General features: G+C 36.6%; 1 protein-coding gene across 2 annotated transcripts; it reads right to left on the bottom strand.

Annotated features, from left to right (window-relative positions):
* Positions 1-8,922: 8,922 nt before the first annotated feature.
* LOC6033051 (DNA ligase 1) lies at positions 8,923-11,215 on the bottom strand. Of its 2 annotated transcripts, XM_038265749.1 has the most exons (3): positions 10,919-11,215; positions 10,659-10,856; positions 8,923-10,622 (listed from the first exon to the last, which is right to left on the bottom strand). In XM_038265749.1, the coding sequence occupies exons 1-3, from the start codon at positions 11,200-11,202 to the stop codon at positions 9,077-9,079; spliced, it is 2,028 nt and encodes a 675-aa protein (XP_038121677.1). In that variant the 5' UTR covers positions 11,203-11,215; the 3' UTR covers positions 8,923-9,076. The 2 variants fall into 2 exon arrangements, with proteins under 2 accessions (XP_038121677.1, XP_001843555.2); XM_001843503.2 differs by having other exon boundaries at positions 8,923-10,856.
* Between the last annotated feature and the right edge of the window lie 9,644 nt (positions 11,216-20,859).

The following is a 20,859-nucleotide window of genomic DNA, read 5'->3' on the forward strand; positions in this document are numbered from 1 at the left end:
TTGCAAGAATATTCCACAACAAATTTTGTTATTTTAACAGTATTTGTTATTAAAATGGGGAATACACTCAATGTTAACATTTGTTTAAAGGACCTAATAAAAAAAGTCAAGAACTTATGATTCAGCTGTTTTAATTTTATTAAGATTTTATAAAATTAATTTGCTTGAAAATCAAAACTTGAAGCATTAAATTAAGTGCTATTTATGAAGATTTTTTAAATTTCAGCAATAGAGATTTTTTTTTAGATAAAGTTCAGACAAAACTTTAATAAAAGCTGTTTTTACATTTATTGATGATTAATGAAAAGTATAATACATTGCAAAATGGTTAACAAATATGATTTTGATATGTATTATTTTACTAATCAATTGAATCAAAACACATAATTTATATTCAAAATATTTAAATGCAAATTGTTCCTCGTTGTTTAATATAATTGATTAATTAAAATAAATTTTACAAAAAATTGAAAATAAAAAAGGTATTTTTTGAGTTTTCTTTTAAAGAAGTGTTGATTAATGTTCTTTTAACATCTTTCTGGAATTTTGTGGAAAAAAGAAACTAATGAGCAATATCTTCAAAAAATAGTTGTAGATCTGCATTTAAAATGCTTGTAAAAATCTTTTAAAATGTTTGAATTAAACAAATAAAGCTTAAATGCGTTGAGTAGCGATTTATCAATTGAAAATTTCAAACATCGTGGCATTTCACGGTATTTCCCAAATTTCACGGCCAAGGGCGAATTTCACGGATTACGCGGCTTCCGTGAAATCGCGAAAAATCACTAGCCCTAATTATGATGTAATACACAGCTGTAAGGAACTCCAAAACTCTGTTATGTACCTTAAAAGAACTTATTGTATCTTGATTATTTACCAATAATATAAAATAATATAAAAAAAACGGAATTAAAAAGTTGGAAAAATATTTGCAATGACAACATAAAGGTTATCAAAATTAAGAGATAGATAAACAAACAAACAAACTCGATAGTTTGCCAATCTTACAAAAAATAAACCTAAATGTATGCAGGCTGATGTTTCTGTAAACAATCAAAGCAGGCAAACTGCCAAACTGCGAGTTTGTTTATTAGTTTGTTTGTCATAGCCCAATACCTGCCTAAGCTGCAAAAAAACTTTTTCATACTCTTGTTTTAATCCATAAATTGAATGAAGCTCTACGACAAAAAGAAGTGGAGCAAAACGGGCAAAACATGAAACATCTTAAAATTGCTCGCATTTCCGTAAAACTTGATCTATTCCAACTCACTTAGCTGAATTTGAAAGGTCTTTTGAAGCACTTCAAAATGTGCCATAGTCATCGAGGATTGGTTTATCTTTTTCTCATAGCTTTTGCAATTACTGTTGAAAATGGATTATTTAAAACCTTAATATCTTTTTGCAACAGCCTCCAACACCCATACTCCAATAGGTCAAAAGTTATGGAATTTCATGGTCTATAAACCTATGGAATTAACTTTTTGGCTAATCGCAGTTTATTCATAGTTTTTTTTCGATTTTTCTATAGCAAACATTTTACAACGTTAGTTTTTGCCCTGTAGGCCTCCATAGCGGCACTTTTGGTCTGAATTTTATCATATTCGGAATCCTCGGAAAATTTCACGTAAGTTTGTAGTTTTACCACGGAGAAATTGGCCAAGGCAAATTTAAGAATCCATTGGTCCGAAGCTTATTTTTTTCGAGTACAATGACTCTCTGTATGACAACAAAGAGTTTAAAATGGATTTTTAAATCAATTTTGAAAAATTAACCTCGCGGTCCTTCTTGACAGAAAAGGTCTTACTTGACAGCTCGTTCCAAGGGGATCACAGTTGATCCATCGAAAAAATATTGTCTTGTCATTTTTTTGCATTAAAATGAAAAAAGTAGTTAAAAATGGTTTTCAATTGTGTTTGTTACAATTTTACACAAAAATTTACCAAGTCATAGATATTAGCCGTGATAATTATTTATAAACATGATTTTGAGATAAAGTAATGTTGGTTGAAAAATGGTAAAAAAAATGCAATTGTGAACAGTTGAGTTGAACGACTCCGATTTCACTGCCTTCGATCTGACTGAAAAAGTCTTTCAAAAAATAATGTTGAATCCAAAATTACAGAATTCATGCCGGTGAATCGAATTCTCTGAAAAATGTTACAAAATCATACAAAAATATTTTTTTCAATCTTGTTTTTTTTCCATTAAAATAAAAATTCCATCTTTAAAATGATACACAATAACTGATTGTAGTACACCGACTTGCCGTAATTGTCAGTTTGGCGCCACTGCACTTTCGCAGACATCCCGAACAGAGTGACCCACCCCTAGCTATCCTCAGACCACGCACGTTCCAGTGAAAGGTAAAATTTTAGGTCGAATAATATATATTTGGAAATGTGATACGTAAAAAAAACAAAACCAGAAATAGCCACTCGATTTGGTTTCGACTTTGCTCAGACTGAAATTGAAAATCAGCAATATCTGCCCGGCATCGGATAATCCCTTAAATATTTTATTATTTTTAAATTAATTGATGGCGCACCACCCTGCGCAACGCAAAAGACACTGATACAAATCGCTATGAAACTCACAAATCGTAAACGAAATAGCTGAAGAAGTAAAACAAAAAAAGGAAGAAACTCTAGAGACCCCTTAGATTTTAAGCTCGAACAGTTTTAGCTCGAACACACACAAGTTTAACACGGTTTATTAGTCTCTCCGTCCTTTTACGAAACGACGCAAGGTTTAGCTAAAATATTTCCTGTATTTTAAAGATGAAACACAAGTATATTTACTATGTCGCAGAGTGACAAGTACGCTTAACCCACACACAGGCAACTAAATGTACTTACAATCATAAGTTTTAAACTAACTCCAGCTCGAACAAGTGTAAATATTTTAAAGCTCACTCTCTCTCTCACACTACCTTAGTGGTGGTGACCGTCACTGTGTTTTAAGTGTGTAGAGAGTAACCTCTAGATTTGACTGAAAACTAAACATTATTAAGGGATCGAAAAGTAAATGAAAAAAGAAAAAAGCGGTAGCATGAGTGTTAACTTATTTACAAATTAAACTTAAACGAACGAATCGCAATCGTGAAGAGAGATAAAACAAACATATTTAAAATGACAGTTTTAGCATTGTAAGAGTGGATCGCCAGCTACGTGAAAGTTTTTATTTTTTTATTTTAGTTTTCGGAAAAAAAACTGTAAATATATTCGCGATACGTCGGAGGAGCACAAAGCAATGAATGATGTTCACAAAATGCAATTATAGATTTCGAAGAAATTTCCTGTGCTAGTAGAAGGTATATGTTTGTGCGGAAGAAAAATAATGCGAGTCCAAATTATTATAACAAAATTATTAGGGGAAAAATTTGACGAGGAATTAGCGAGAAAAATTGTTAACATTTGTAATTATTATATTTTTGGTAGAAAAGTCGTAGTAGGCGAACAGCAAAATATAAATCGTTTCTAATACTAAATCTGGACGCCAGTTACCTCATCTGATCCGAAAATCCTTGAACAAGGCCAAATATAAAATGATGACATTTGATTAGTTTTCTAAATATTAAATACAAACTCTAGTCGTAAAACTTCATGAAAATAGGGTTTTTTTTTTTTGCAAATCAAGTTTAAGTGACAAAAAGTTAAATGAACATCACAATTTTTTTACCGTGTATCAGTCTTTTCAGTGTAGTCCTCATCCATACCTACAACTTTGCCGAAGACACCAAATCGATCAAAAAATTCCTTCAAAAGATACAGATTTTAGAATTTTCATACATTATTTTAGTATGCAAATCTTCAAATCAAATTTGGAGTTGGTGTTCATTGACCCAAATAATTAGACCCATTTTTTTTGTTTAACGACTAGGGTGCTCCTATCCAAAATAGGGTGTGTGTGTGTGTGTGGTCCAATCCAATACCCGCTGGCCGGCAGCGAAATTATGGGAAAGTATAGTTTGTATCAGACTTGCGTTATGCTGATACAGCTTATCTCAGTCCCGGGTATTCGGTGGTGTTAGCCCTCGCGCTGCTTCCAGTGACCCATTTCAGAATGACAGAGCTCCTTGCGGTCCAATTCCGAGGTCACTGGGCATTGTCTGGCCCCGCCTAAAGATAAAGCAAGAACCAGACGGGTCCTCGATCTATCTTTAAACTTCCAATCCCATCAGGCAAAACAGGGATCGGCGCGTATTTAGTAAATTGCTAGCAAAAATATGTCAGTTTCAAAATGTCCAATATGGACTGATCTCACCAAATTCGCGAATCAGCTGCCTCTAGTTTTCCTTATACACTCAAACCCCGATGGTTTGACACCAACTGTTGTCAAACGAACGGGGTCACTTTTTAGTTTGACACCCCTTTTACACAGAGTTCACACACACTACTAAACTTTTATTTTGGTAGTGTGCGTGAACGCCGTGTAAAAAATGACAGTTCGTCACTTTTTAGTTTGACTTTGACCAACGGGTACAAACTAAAAAAGTGTCAAACGAAAAAGTGACCAACCACCGGGGGTTGAGTGTATGATGATGATGGCCAGGTCCAGTCACGACGTTTTCCATACGCAACGCAGATTCACAATATGCCAACATACCACAACGACGACGGCGAATTCACGCGAAATGACCAGAATAATTACAAAAAAATTTACGAAAAAAAAAATAAATAAATCCGCGGCCCGATCCGTCAATTCCGAAACTAATTGATGGATTATGCTCTAGAATATCGTGAAACGACTCTTTTGATTGTTAATTTTTCGAACAAAACTCACAAAATAAATAATTTTTCATAGTTCCTAGACAACTGTTGACAAAATTCTGGCACTACTGTACCACAATCAAAACAAGCACTCATATTTCCGAAAGAGAGTGAGAGAGGTGAGCGTTATGAGCGTGAGAACCTGTATGTGCCCATGCAGCAAAACTGACGTTTAACCTTAATTTGACAAGCAAACCCTGACAGACAAACAGGGCCGACAACGGCCCGAAATCCGTCCGACGGCTCGACAAAACGGCCCGAATTCCGACGGTTTGTCCGACGGAATTCGGGCCCTTTTCGTGCGTATTTGCAACACTTTGTCCGACGATCGACGAAATCGGCTTTCGAGAAAATCGACGTTGACGGGCCGTTGTCGGGCCGTTTTCGGGCGACTTTGTTTTTTAGAATGTCCTGCGATTGTCGGACGCCCACGTTTCGGATTTTCGTGTTGATTAAATTAAAACAATCTATTTTTTCATAGCTTTTTATTTGTTGTTATTGTATACTTAATTATCCGCCATATAATCTGTACAAGGAAACGATTTTCATTCGAGGTGCCACAAATCAACTGATCGTTGGATTGGAAATTCTATGAGTCAGTCAAAGCTTTGCTGTTAGAGACTAAAGCGGTGTATGCACTTCGGAAGGAGTCGGTCAAGAAAAAAATCAAATGGGCAGCAGCGGCAGCGCAAGCAAGTCAGAGAGGGTGAAGAAAAGCCCCAAGAAATCGCTCCCTCTCCTTTGTTCTGCTGTTCGTAAAGCTGTTTCTTGACCCCTTTCCTTCCGATCTGCGCTACCCAAAGCACAATAACAAAACAAATATGAAGAAGAAAAAAAACCATAAAAATGATGATCCTATCCAAAATAGGGTGGTCCAAAAGATGGCATTTTTCGTTGATTTTCACAAAATGCAAATTTTTCAAAAAAGTAAATCATATCTCCGGAACGGCTGAACCAATTTTAGAGCGCCACGTTTCAAAAGAAATGTTATTATTTGGGCGTTTGGGAAAAATATGTGGAGGTTCGAAAACCTAGCTCAATATTTGAAAATGTTCTATGAAAATTTCATTTGCTAATTTGAAGGTCTCGGGATTAGAGAGCTCATATCTGAAAATATTTTGATTAACACGATTCCTAGATATAATTTTTTGAGCATAAAAACTGCGTTTTTCATACACCAACATTTTCGTAATTAAATTTCGCAACTTTTGGTACCCTAACATGTATAGGTCATCGCTGAAATTTTCAAGTCATCGCAGTTTTAGTGAAAAAATTGATTTTAACCCGTTTTCAAAATCATATCTCCGAATCGTGTTAATGGATATTTGCAATTTTTGGATATGTTATGTAAAATATTACAATAAATCAGGGAAAAACATTTTCAGATACGAGCTATTTGGACCCGCGACCTTCAAATTAGCAAATGAAATTTTCATAGGACCTTTTCAAATATTCAGCCAGGGTATTCGAATCTCCACATATTTTTCCTTAAAAGCCCAAATAGGGGAAAGTGGGGCAAGTATAACAAGCTCAGGAAATGCTCGTTATAACCCATTAAAAACGTTAAAAATCTGTCGGATTTTTTTTTATAATCGTCCTCATCCAGGTCTTGACTAAGACTTTGATAGAACAAGTTTAAAAAAAATATGTTTTTCAATGTAAAAAATTGATTTTAAAATTTTTGATTTTCCGTACGTTCTACTAAACTAGTGGGGCAAGAGGAACAATGCATGAAGCAACATGTTAATTTGCTAACAATTGAACTGTTATAACTTAGATACATCAGATTAGAATGTATTTGAAACGTTTCATTCATTTTTAGATTAAATAATAATGTTTTACTATAAATTTGATCGTTTTTACGAATAAAATAATTATCTAGATGATAAATAGTAAATTTTCATAATAGCACAATATTTTGTGTGGACAATTTTTTTTATCAACTGTGTATCAGTTTTTAAGTAATTTTATGTATTTATTTTCCCAATAGAATATGTTGTTACAGCAATTCGTATTTTTTTCCATACAAAAAATCCATATGGTACACTTGCCCCACCTGAACAAGATTTTTCAAAAGCTCTCAACAAAAATAACCAAAAGTTAAATCATACTTTATAATAGGTGAAAGTCATCGATAGGGACACCACTAATCAAGGAAAATTTGCATTTTGATAAAATGAGCCTTAAAACGAACCCGAAGCCTTATTTTGTACTTTCCAAATATTATAAGAAAACAATGGTTTTGAAAAAAATCTTCATTCAATCTTATATGGTATGGTGCTAAAGTGCGTCAAAAAAAATGATACAGAGTTTTCAAAAGTAGTGTATTGAAATAATCAGTGAAACTCATATTTTCTGCCAACATTGCCAAAGGAACCAGAAAATACAAAACAAACATGATTGTTCTTATATTTAGACGAATCTTACGTAAAATTGTTATGAAGAATTGTTCAAAAGACGTTATTTAGTTAAGTTGCATTCAAATTCCTCAAATAAATTATAATTTTAGAAAGTTTCCGCATGACTTGGCAGTGTTGGCAAATAGCATGATTTTTTCCGAGCATTTTGAAATGTCTCTCTTGAACGCTCTATAGCTTTTGTTAGAAGCAATTTCGCACCATACTGTCTTCGAGAGAGTTGTTAAGGACATTCAGGGCTATACTTCTGTTAGTTTCATAAAATAATAAAACATGAATTTTGTAAGTTCATAAATGTTAAAATGCAATTTTCCCCATAGTAATTTCCATACAAATTTTATTCGCTTTGCGCCGATCGTGGACTTAACCAATCGCTCCCAAATTTTGGATGATTGTTTGGGACCCTAAAAGGGACTCAAAAAATGTGTTGCTGAAAAAATCAATTTTCGATTCCACCCTAATGGACAGCTGCCAAATTTTTATGGAAATTTATATGGACAAACTAATGATGCAAAATGACTTCTTTGGGCATACCGAAAAAAAATCAAAAAAAAATCGAATGACCGAAATCTCAGAGAATTGCTCCGCTATGTGAAACGATTCTCCAGTACGCTGACAGCTAGCGAATCGAGTTCGCTCACGAATGGTTGGTCGGTTCAGCAAACATTGAATCGGCGATGAGTGCCCAGAAAAAAATAATGTAAATTTGGAAGCTGTAATTTTGGAAGGTTGAATATTACCTCTTTTCTGATGTAATTTTACCTCAATTTAGACTGAAAAAGTGACATTACACCAGAAAAGTGGTAAAATTACACATTTCCAGAGGTAAAATTACACCTTTCTTGTGACATAAAATATGTACCCCTTCCCAGATGTAATATTACCATGATTTTTTTTTCTGTGTGAGTGATTGTTGATCTTTGAATCGAAAATCAGGATCCTTGTATTGACTAAAACTAATAAAATAGAATTTATAGTTATTCAATGCGGAAAATATTTTTATTCAAATTTCAAATGTTTTGCTGTTTATGTCAAAATTTTGTTTTATGGAAATAGTTTTTTTTTACATAGACCCATTTAAAAAAATAGAGATGTACTTTTTGATTTCAAATTTGATTTTAAATAAGAAATTAATGTCATATTACTCTTTGAGTAAGATCCTTTTTTCAAAAAAATCTAAAATTAAAATTAATGTGAAAGAGAAAAATGTAAATAATGAATAATAAGAACAATGTCTACGGTACATTCTGAAATGCCGCGCGGCGTGTACCTTTGGAAGAAATGGACAATAGTGGTTTGAGAATATTGAAATAATCATTTTTATTAATGTTTTCTCATAAACACAATTTAATTTTAAATGCCATGAAAGTCAAATCTAAATTTACCTTCAAATGCGGAATCGCAGGAAGCTGAAATAAATCAGTGTCTTTTAACAATATTTCGGACTAAATAAAAATCTTCACCCATATTTTCGTTTATTTCTCCACTTTATTGCAGTCACTCTCTGTTGTTTCACCCTTATCTGTCTAGCAAATGTACAAATAAATACGAATGGTTTGTTCCTATAATTTACCTATGTACACAAGAAATCACTGCTTAATTCGCCACAAAAGAAAAAAACACTGGTTTGAAATTCTAAAGTCGTTGATTTTCGTTGAGGTTCGCTTACTTTTATACTCTACCCTAACGTCTAAGGTTACCAGACCCACACTGTTTTTATTTTTATTCGTTCGTTCGACTATCACTACACGGACCCTACCCTAAACGATTTCTAGTTGTTCGTATTGGCAGCACGATTCTCTCGGAATTCGATTCGAGACACTTCAGGATATTAAGTTACTTTTTAAAAAATGCCAACATTTTTCGCTTCTCTCAAGCAAATCTTCATTCTTACGGCACGCTGACCGGCAGGAACCGGCTCGGATCGCCGGCCTGGGGCCGGAAGTTGATGACGACCTTGTTGGGGTCTTCGCCCACCTCGAGGAACGAGTTCCAGTCGGCGAGGAAGTAGAACCCGTTGCGACGGGGCTGCGGGAGTGGTTCCTGGGCTACGGGGTCGACGCCACCGCCGCCGAAGGAGTCCTCGAGGGCGGAGAGGCGCGCCGATTGTTCGGTGGTGGTTGTGGTTGTGGAGGTTGTGGTGGAGGTTGTGCTTGAGGTGGGGTCGGCTGGGGATTCAACGTCGACGATTGGGGTACGCGGTTCGGTGTTGGTCGTTGAGATGATCTCGAAGGAGACGTTTTTGGCGTCGGAGGTCACTCCGAGGTCCAGGGAGATCCGGGTTGGGGTATCGGTTGTGGATTTTTCCGGTTGTTGGCGCTTCTTCTTGACTTCGTTGGCTCGGGTGAGGTCTAGGCTCTCGAGGGGGTTGGGGCCTTGGGCGAGGAGGGACTCGCTGAGGTTGAAGTTCTTGAGGTTTAGCGCGGCCAGGGAATCGTCCGTCAGGGTAGTGTTGAGCTTCTCCAGCTCGCGGATCGTTTCCCAGAGCTGCTCGAGCTTGCGGTAGTCTTCGTTTTCGACCTTCTTCTTGGATTTGGCCGCGCCGACTCCGTTGGATTTCATCTCGGTGGACTCCTTCTTGGATTCGTACTTGCGACCGCTGCGTTCCTTCTTGTTGTTCATGGTTTGGATTCCGAGCGTGTCCAGAATGGACGCCATCTGCGGGATTTGAACCAGATCCTGGTCGATCATGGGCATTTGGGCCATTTCAGTAGCTCCCTCGGTTGCGGTCTGTTGATCCATCGACTTCTTGTTGCGGCCGCTGTTGTCGAGCAGTCCGAAGGACTTGAGCAGTTCGTCCAGGTCATCGTTCAGCTTGCTGGAGTCACTTGGCAGTGGTTTGAACGCAACGAAATCGTCTGGTCTGATGTCCGGCTTTGCCATAACTGGAACCTCCGGTTCCGCCTCTTCTACCTTCAACCCATCCGTCTGAACGAGGTGCGACGGCTGAATCTCCGTCAACTGTTCCGGAATATCAAGCTGCGGCAACGGGGCGATTCCCACCGTTTCTTCGTCATCACCCAACAACCCAAACGACCTCAACAGCATCTTCAACTCGTCATTCATCTCTGCAGGCCCTTCCGTCACTCCCATCTCCTTCGGAGTGGTCATCTCCACCGGAAGTGGCTTGAACGTGGGTGGAACGCCATCCCCGAACCCAATCGAAGCCAGAATGTCATTAATCTCCTGCTGCTTAATCTCCTCCGTTGCCACGGACTCCACCTCAAGCGGTTCCGTAACGATCTCCACCACCTCCGTCGGTTCCACATTCTGCACCAACTCTTCCGCGATCGTAGCAGGCTTCACCTCCTCCCTCATCTTGCTGGGCAACGCCGGGTGGAACGTAGTAGGCTTCGGCGTCGTAAACCGGATCGTCGTTATCGGGACAGCCGTAGTGCTAACCTTCTCCGTGGTCGTACTCCGCTGCCGGAACACCGGTCGACCGGTTGTCGTACCACCTGCCTTCGCCACCTCCTCCCCAGCCACGATCTTCGTCACCGGCGGCGTGTTATAAATGGTCTGCAAATTGTCCGGATTCATGTTGTTCGTGTGGTACGGCAACACCAGCATCAGCGCCCTCATGTGCTGCGCTCGCGCGTGATCTCCCTCACGCAGCGACTTGTTCAACTCCTCCTTGGTCACGTTCTCAAACAGCTCCTCAATTTCCCCCCTAAAAAAAAATTCAAAAAAGATCAATCAAATCACCTGTCAAAAACCCCTGAAAAAACGAACTTAGTAAGCCGTGGCAGCGACGGGTCCAGTGACAGCAGCCGCTGCACCTCGGCGATCGTCTGCCGCACATCCAGCATGGCCTTCTGCGCGGCGTTCTGATCCAGCGCGTTGACGTCGCGCGCCCGGAACGTCTTGTGCACGTTGTACGCCACCGGGTAGGGCGTGTCGCGACGGGGGAAGCGGGGCCGCGCCACCATGTCCGCCGGCATCCGCATCGGCATCTTGGCGGCGTCGACAAGGACCATCGCCAGGAGAAGGAGTAGCAGCGGCGTCGATCGTGCCATCTTGATCGATTTCAGCGTCTGAAAGAAGAAGAGAGAGAAAAGCATACTTTTAGGCGCTTTCAACACTATTCGCCAGTTCGTGGTGAACTGCGTGCGCGATCATCTTCATGTGAAAGTGAACTCCCCAAGAGAACGTCAACTTTTCGAACGAAGCAACGACCGTCCTTGACTTGGATGCGTTGTGTCTCTTGCTTCAGACCCCCCCCATTTCCCTCTTTCCCCGCTGGGGTCACACGTTCGCCGGCGACGTGACGGAACTGAAACGCTTGTTGCATAATCGAAGCAGGCCTTTGAGTTGTTTGGGCAGGTTCGTTGCTGGGTGGTGAGTTGATGTCTCTTGGCGTTGGCTGGGTGTTGATTTGAATGGAGAGTACACGCGTGCGCGCGCAATTGCTCGATTGGAGCAAGTGTGACAATATTTTTTAACTTGAGCTTTTGTCTCCCTTAAAATACAAACATCTCGTAATGAAACATTACATCTTATGCCACGAAATAGTTTCAACGGAACATTTTAAAGGAAAATTTCCATTTCCGAAAAGCAACAGAAAAAATAATAATTCTAAGATTATATTGATACAGCAAGATGTCTGTTGGATCATAAGCCATTATTTAAATGCAGCGTTTAATTTACGCTTTTATGCGAATAGATTTTCTGTAAATATTTGTAAATTTAACGAAGATTCAACTTTACCTATGTTTAACAAATGCATTTTTTCAGTGGTTGACTTAGGCTGTTTTGTTTACTGATATTTTCTATATCTTGAGTAAAAATATGCATGCAGCAAAAACGCCTACACCCATTTTCTACAATTTTGAATGGTAATAATAATAAATGGCACTATTTTCAAAGAAACAAGCAATTTTGTGTTCAAAAATGGTGTATTTTCCCTGTTTATACATTATAGCTTCACAAAATAAACAACATACATCAATTAAACAAAGTGTGGAAAAAATAGATTTTTTTTTTCAAATTGTCACTCAAAAAATCTGGCAATGCCAGATTTATCTGGCAACCTGGCACCCCTGACATATTCCCAGATGTAATATTACCATGTTCATTTTTAATTCTGGGATGGAGTACATCTTTTGAGTCAGAAAAATGTGTAATTTGACCACCATTTGAAAAGGCCTTTTTATCAATTTTTTTGTTGAAATAGAAGTTATATCTTCTTTAAACAACATATTTTTGTTGTTTCGTTTTTGCTAGTTTTGCCACGGCGTGTGTCTGGAATAGTCATCGCTAATTCCAAATGTTTCTTATAATCTAATCTAATCTAATCTAACACAAACGCAGCCAGTCCGATGAAAGCATGCTGGAAAGTATTGTGATTAGATGACGCCCCAAGCACTTTTCTTGTCAATATTAATAATTGCAGTACATCCGAGAACACCGGAAATTGAATTGCAAAAATTAAAGCGACCAGCCCTACTGCGTTGTGTTTACCGCAAAGAGGATTCTGTGAACGGATCACATTTCGCAGAATCTACAGGGGAGGAAGGATGCGTGGACATACCGTACCAAACGCTCCGAAATAGTTGTGGTTGGGTGTGTAAGTGTAAATTTGGCAAATAATTATATTTAAAGGGGGGTTCGTGGAAATGGAGAAATGGGGATTGGGAAGGGGTAGGAAGGATATTTCATTTAATCAATAGTATATGATTTATTTTGGTATGGTATGTATGGAAAAAAATCAGCAAAAAATTCTGGAAAGATCTCACCAAAATCTGGATATTTTAAATAAGCAGCTTCAATCTTCATTTTCCTGCAACCGGAATTGGACACAGCCTGACGGCGTGACGATCGTCCTCCTCTAGATTCTTGATAGTTTTCCGCCGACGAACCAAATCGAATAGAATCTGCTTCCATTTAGGGGCTGTTTAAGTGAATGGAAAGGCTCCGCAGGTTGCAAACAGCTTCTGGCTTTGCCGGAAGGGAATCTTCACCGTTCCACCATACGAAAAAGTTCACGGAGAGATTCACATTTGTCTTCAGCCACATAAAGATTCTCTTGCAGAATAAAGTCATCCGAAGAACAAATCCGAAACCGCCGTGGAATTTTGTAAAAATTGGCCAAAAGATGCCAGAAATAACTTGAAAAAAAAAACCGGAGAAAACGTCAAATTTACGTCCAAACACGCCCATGGCTACTTCGATCCTCCTAATTTCAAAGGTTTCTTATAGGAAATTTTCTCAGCTTTCCAATGCTTCTTAGAGCGAAATGATCCTTAGAGAAACTTCTAAGATATCGATTATTAAAGCTTTATGTTTGAAGTTCCTTAATTATTTGTTGGAATATTTTTAATTACTGTTCAGTAAACTTGTCAAATGATGTGATTTATGTGTCATTTACTCACAAAAGCAACAACTTTGTAGTAGGTTGCAAATCGCTACCAACTTACACGAAATCGGGAAAAGTTGCCCCGACCCCTCTTCGATTTGCGTGAAACTTTGTCCTAAGGGGTAACTTTTGTCCCTGATCACGAATCCGAGGTCCGTTTTTTGATATCTCGTGACGGAGGGGCGGTACGACCCCTTCCATTTTTGAACATGCGAAAAAAGAGGTGTTTTTCAATAATTTGCAGCCTGAAACGGTGATGAGATAGAAATTTGGTGTCAAAGGGACTTTTATGTAAAATTAGACGCCCGATTTGATGGCGTACTCAGAATTCCGAAAAAAACGTATTTTCATCGAAAAAAACACTAAAAAAGTTTTCAAAACTCTCCCATTTTCCGTTACTCGACTGTAAAAATTTTTGGAACATGTCATTTTATGGCAAATTTAATGTTCTTTTCGAATCTACATTGTCCCAGAAGGGTCATTTTTTCATTTAGAACAAAATTTTTCATTTTAAAATTTCGTGTTTTTTCTAACTTTGCAGGGTTATTTTTTAGAGTGTAACAATGTTCTACAAAGTTGTAGAGCAGACAATTACAAAAAAAATGATATATAGACATAAGGGGTTTGCTTATAAACATCACGAGTTATCGCGATTTTACGAAAAAAAGTTTTGGAAAAGTTACTTTTTGCGTTTCTCTTTGTTTCGTCGTCCGTGTCTGTCGCGGGTGACCATGAATGGCCATGATCGATGACGACCAACTTTAACTTTTTGCACAAAAACATGATTTGCAAAAAAAAACACTATTTTTAATTATTTTTTTCATTTATTGATATGTTTTAAAGGACATCAAATGCCAACTTTTCAGAAATTTCAAGGTTGTGCAAAAAATCTTTGACTGATTAATGATTTTTTGAATCAACACAGATTTTTTTCAAAAAATCGAAATATTGGTCGCAAAAACTTTTCAACTTTATTTATCGATGTAAAATCAAATTTGCAATCAAAAAGTACTTATGGGAAATTTTGATAAAGTGCACCGATTTCAAGTTAAATCCATTTTTAGGAAACTTTTTTGAAAATAGTTTTTTTTTTTAAATTAGTGCACATGTTTGCCTACCTTTGAAAAAAAAATGGAAAGCTGAGAGAATTCTCTTTATATTGATTTTTTGAACTGTTAATACGACGTTTAGTTGCTCAGATACTGCCATGCAAAGGTTTAAAAACAGGAAAATTGATGTTTTCCAAGTCTCACCCAAACAACCCACCATTTTCTGATGTCGATATCTCAGCAAATAATAGTCCAATTTACAATGTTAAAATATGAAACATTCGTGAAATTTTCCGATCTTTTCGAAAAAAAAAATATTTTAATATTTTTTAACCAAGACTAACATTTTGAAAGGGCGTAATATTGAATTTTTGGCCCTTTTGAAATGTTAATCTTGATTTAAAACTTATGAAAATATTGTTTTTGAAAAGATCGGAAAATTTCACGAATGTTTCATACTTTAACATTGTAAATCGGTCCTATTAGTTGGTGAGATATCGACGTCATAAAATGGTGGGTTGTTTGGGTGAGACTTGGAGTTTTCCTGTTTTAAACATTTGCATGGCAATATCTCAGCAACTAAGGGTCGTGTCAACAAAGTTCAAAAAGCCAAATATAGAGAATTTTCTCAGCTTTTCAAAAATATTTTTTTCAAAGGTGGGCAAACATGGGCAATAATTTAAAAAAAAAAATGAATAACTGCGACTATTTTCAAAAAAGTTACCTACAAATGGCTATAACTTGAAAACGGTGCACTTCATCAAAATTTCACTAGAGTACCTTAAACCGGGGTGACTTTGATAGGATTTCAATTTGTTTTTGGAATATTTTCCAACAGGCAAGGTTTTTCCCAAGATAATTATTTTTAAAACATGTACTGGGGTAGGCCACACAAAGCTCATGCACTATTTTGGATAAAAATAGTGTTACGTAAAAAATTCTTAGTTAAAATTCTGGGGTGACTTTCTTTGACAGTCATAGTTTTTCTTGTTAAAATCATATTTAAGATGTTCAAACTTTATTTGTACATTACATGAACCTTCACTAAAGTAGCTGATATAGTTTTTTAACAAAAAATCAATGTTTATATTTAGTTAACTAAGATAACAAGCTTTTTAACAAAATACATTTAAATTTTAGGTAATATTGTTAAAAAGTCGGAATCTGGCCTGATTTTTTTAAAACTTGTTTTGTTTATAAAATTATTGATTTATATGGCTTTTATACTGAATTCGAAACAAGAATCACAAGTTTACACATTTTTCATGAAATTTGTTCAACTGAAATTGCCTATAAATTTGGAGATTATTTTAAATTGTGTTTCAAAAACACATATATTTATTATTTATAAACTAAACATCTCCTAGTGGAAAATTTTCAAATGAATCCGAAAATGCATTCCGTTTACAGATTCAAAATCATGGTCATTGAGAAAATCATGACACTTTGAGAAGTTTAAAATAATTTGATTGCAAATTTTATTTTACATCGAATAATGAAGTTGAAAAATTTTTGCGTTCGATGTTTCGATTTTTTGAAAAAAAAAATCAGTATTGATTCAAAATTTCATAACTCGGTCAAAGATTTTTTGCCCGTTTTGGAAATTTCTGAAATGTTGGCATTTGATGTCCCCTAAAACACATATAAAATAAAAATAGTGTTTTTTTTTGCAAATCAAGTTTAGTGACAAAAAGTGGAATAAAAAATCACCAAAAAAATTGACCGTGTATCATTTTTTTCAGTGTAGTCCTTATCCATACCTACAACCTTGCCGAAGACACCAAATCGATCGAAAAATTCCTTCAAAAGATACAGATTTTTAATTATCATACATAATTTTTGTATGAACAACTGCCAAATTTGTAAGGAAAATTATATGGACAAACTAATGATGCAAAATAGTTTTTTGAGCATACCAAAAACACCAAAAAAGTTTCAGCCAGATAAATAAATCAAAAAATTAAAAATAAAATTTAAAATACCGATTTCGCAGAGAATTGCTCTATATTTAAATATTTTTTGTAATATCTATGTTTCAAAAAGTTTTATTTTCGTTAAAACTGTTTTTCGATTAAACATTTTTTTATTTTGATACAACTGAACCTGTGAACAAAGTAATTCAAGAAAAGTGTTTTCTTTGTGTTCAAACAAACCCTTAAACATTTTGTGTATTTTTTTATTGAAATTTGAGAAAAAAACCCTGGCATAATCGATTAAACTTTTTTGAATGCATTTTTTGATGTTTTTTTTATCAGTTGGACAAATTCAGGCTTTCTCAATTTTTTTAAAGTTGGGTTCACAGCCCTGTAATAAACAGAACAGATTTCTTTTTTTAAGTCAAATGTTTTGAAGACATCAATAACAAAATCGTAACATTTCTGTAGGTGTAGATGAAAGAGGCAGTTTTTAGGAATAACAGTAACTAACAAAGAAATCTGTTAAATTTTTTGAGCAACCTCCCTCGTCGATAAACTCCAAGGTTGCCAGTTCAATTTCTTCTTCAAATTAGCACACTCAAACTGCACACAAGTCGCAATAATCGACAGTTATTGAGCGGCCTGTTCGAAAAAAAAACAACGAAAAATCGCTAGTGTTTGGATTCACTTTTTCGCAACTCGCCGCTCCAATCGGGTGAGCTCCCGCGCGCGCACAGAAGCAATTGCGTTACGCGCGTTTTATAGCATTTTATAGCGGTTTTGGTAACGATTTTACTATCGGGCAAGCAGCGGCAGGTGATTTAATCGCACTTTCCGCTTTATTGAAGTGGAAAAACAGCGTTAAATCAGCCGGTTTGCTGTGCTAGCATATTTAGAATTTCGCATAAGATGTGGCCGGTTTTCTTGTTTTGATTTTTTTTGCTGGAAAGTTTAGAACTAACTGCGCGTAACGGTTGGGCTGTGCATCGATTAGAAATCAAACATGTATCATGGTAATTGCAACCACTTGTGGGGTTAAACACCATCGACGATGAAGAATTATTGTGTTGCTTAACGGAAATTGCATAATTATGAAGCAGCATTTGGTTTCGACAGTTTAATTTGAATTTACAATAACTTTCTAGAACATAATTTAAGAGAGACTTCAATGCCAGAAGCGATGAACCCGGCATAAGTTGTTTGGTTGTTGGAACGATCAGTTCTAGAAAATTACAGATCATTTTGCGTCATCCAGCTGGACACATCAAGTGGAATTTCAAATATTTTGCGGAATCAATTATCAAATCAATCAAGACATTATCACCTGTTGTTGCCCGGAGTCTCTCTGTCGTATGTTTTACACTTGTTTCCAAGAAAGTTCGGTGCAACTGGCAAAATTTTACCTTTGAAAAAAAGTGGATTTTTTCACAAATTATTCCTCACCTTCTGAATATGTATTACAAAGCCAGTAATCAAACACAGCTTGGCTGACCCTTGGCGGTCGTTCCACTTTAGAAAGCTAGGCAGAGGAATCCAAAACTGAATGAAAAGACACACCGAAAAATGCCACCGTTGTCAGTAGGTCACCTTTTACGCTTCCCTTGCTATGGGATTAATTTTGTGCAGAAAAATTGAGTAGCTGTATTTTCTCAAGTGATCAATTCTTTACGGAATGGGCCGATTTCATGAATTTTTATTTCTTCAGTTTTTTTAATTAGCTCAAACTTTTTTGGAGACCTTCCCTATGACCAAACAAGCCATTTTGTGTCATTGGTTAGCCCATGCAATTTTTGCAGCTGTCCAGCCCAATCGATTTGCTATCTTCGGCAATGATGTAGATATTGATAAAAATATTTAAAAAGAATGTATACGGAAAAATCTCATTTTTTATCAAGATCTTTTACAAAAAAAAAAAATCCCAAATTTTCACCGCAACCTTTCAACCATACACAGCTAAAAATCCGATGGTAAAATCGCATGCACATCACCTTCGTCAAAATAAACACTTAATATTACACACTGCATGTAAAATTTTTGACAACACAAAAAAAAAGTTGCAGCCGACGGGATTCAAACCCAGCACCAACAGTAAGGACTGATGCCTTAGCCCACTCGGCCATCAGACCGATGAAAAACTGTAAGGATAAACGCATATATGAGCTTGACATTTCGGTCAAGTAGGTTTCCCATACTGATGAGCTACATATTTCAGGGTGTAAAATCACATAAAATTGCATAAAATAATGCAATATTTATTTTACACCCAGGCCTTTTACACGCAGCAGGATTACTACTTTTTTAGCTGTGTAGACAGTTATCCAAAATTTGCTGCAAAATAATTGAAAAAAAAATGTGCTTTATGGAAAAAATGGAAATTTTACACAACACATAAAGTTTGACATTTACTAAAATATTGAGATTTTTCGGTGTTTCACAATTGTTTCAATGAGTGTTCATTAAATTTTAGCATTTAATTTTGGACCTCTGGTTGCAGAGATGTCCTATAATAAAAGAAAAAAAACGGTATGCCCAAAGAAGCCATTTTGCATTATTAGTTTGTCCATGTAAATTTCCATACAAATTTGGCAGCTGTCCATACAACAATGATGTATGAAAATTCTAAAATCTGTATCTTTTGAAGGAATTTTTTGATCGATTTAGTGTCTTCGGCAAAGTTGTAGGTATGGATACGGACTACACTGAAAAAAAACTTATTTACTTATTAACACTTTTTTAATTTTTTTTTATTTACTGATACGTTTTGGGGGACATCAAATGCCAACTTTTCAGAAATTTTTCAGAATGGGCAAAAAATCTTCATTCGAGTTATGAATTTTTGAATCAATACTGATTTACTTCATTTTTGCCTTCCTCACTGAGGTAAGGCTATAATCCTGCTCTAAAAATGAACTTTGTATAAAAACGTCGTAGACCCACCTTCATGTATACATATCGACTCAGAATCGAAAACTGAACAAATGTCTGTGTGTATGTGTGTGTGTATGTGTGTGTGTATGTGTGTGTGTATGTATGTATGTGAACAACAAACTAGCTCATGTTTCTCAGCACTGGCTGAACCGATTTGACCCGAACCTGTTGCATTCGACTTGGTTTAGGGTCCCATAGATTGAGTTTTATACAGATTGAAGTTTCGATAAGTAGTTCAAAAGTTATGTAGAAAAATGTGTTTTCACATATATCCGGATCTCACTTAAATGTATGTAAACTATGTCCGGATCCACCATCCGACCCATCGTTGGATAGGTTATCAAAAGACCTTTCCAACGAGTCCAAAACATTGAAGATCTGGCAACCCTGTCTCGAGATATGGCCATTTAAGTGATATTTATGTACTTTTTGGAAGCCGGATCTCACTTATATGCATGTTATCTATGTCCGGATCCATCATCCGACCCATCGTTGGATAGGTTATCAAAAGACCTTTCCAAAAAGTCCAAAACATTGAAGATCTGGCAACCCTGTCTCGAGATATGGCCATTTAAGTGATATTTATGTACTTTTTAGTAGCCGGATCTCACTTAAATGTATGTAAACTATGTCCGGATCCACCATCCGACCCATCGTTGGATAGGTTATCAAAAGACCTTTCTAACGAGTCCAAAACATTGAAGATCTGGCAACCCTGTCTCGAGATCTGGCCATTTAAGTGATATTTATGTACTTTTTGGAAGCCGGATCTCACTTAAATGCATGTAAACTATGTCCGGATCCACCATCCGACCCATCGTTGGATAGGTTATCAAAAGACCTTTCCAACGAGTCCAAAACATTGAAGATCTGGCAACCCTGTCTCGAGATATGGCCATTTAAGTGATATTTATGTACTTTTTGGAAGCCGGATCTCACTTATATGCATGTTATCTATGTCCGGATCCATCATCCGACCCATCGTTGGATAGGTTATCAAAAGACCTTTCCAAAAAGTCCAAAACATTGAAGATCTGGCAACCCTGTCTCGAGATATGGCCATTTAAGTGATATTTATGTACTTTTTAGTAGCCGGATCTCACTTAAATGTATGTAAACTATGTCCGGATCCACCATCCGACCCATCGTTGGATAGGTTATCAAAAGACCTTTCCAACGAGTCCAAAACATTGAAGATCTGGCAACCCTGTCTCGAGATATGGTCACTTAAGTGATATTTATGTACTTTTTTATTCCGGATCTAAAAAATAGATGAAATTTGTGTACAACCCCATCAAATCAGCCATTGTTGGTAATGAGTGAGGAAGGCTCCAACCACATAGGTGGATTAAGTTTGTTTTTGATGTAAAATCGAATTAGCAATCAAAAAGTATGTAACGTTGCGTGTGCGTTCCAACCCCAACT

The sequence above is a fragment of the Culex quinquefasciatus genome, chromosome 3 (genome assembly GCF_015732765.1).
Source record: "Culex quinquefasciatus strain JHB chromosome 3, VPISU_Cqui_1.0_pri_paternal, whole genome shotgun sequence".
In the NCBI taxonomy this organism is placed as follows: Eukaryota; Metazoa; Arthropoda; class Insecta; order Diptera; family Culicidae; genus Culex; species Culex quinquefasciatus.

Coding starts and splice junctions, on each gene's coding strand:
- LOC6033051 (XM_001843503.2), bottom strand. CDS start 11,202: ATGGCACGATCGACGCCGCTGCTACTCCTTCTCCTGGCGATGGTCCTT. Junction 10,857..10,918: donor TCGCTGCCACGGCTTACTAA/GTTCGTTTTTTC, acceptor ATTTTTTTTTAG/GGGGGAAATTGAGGAGCTGT.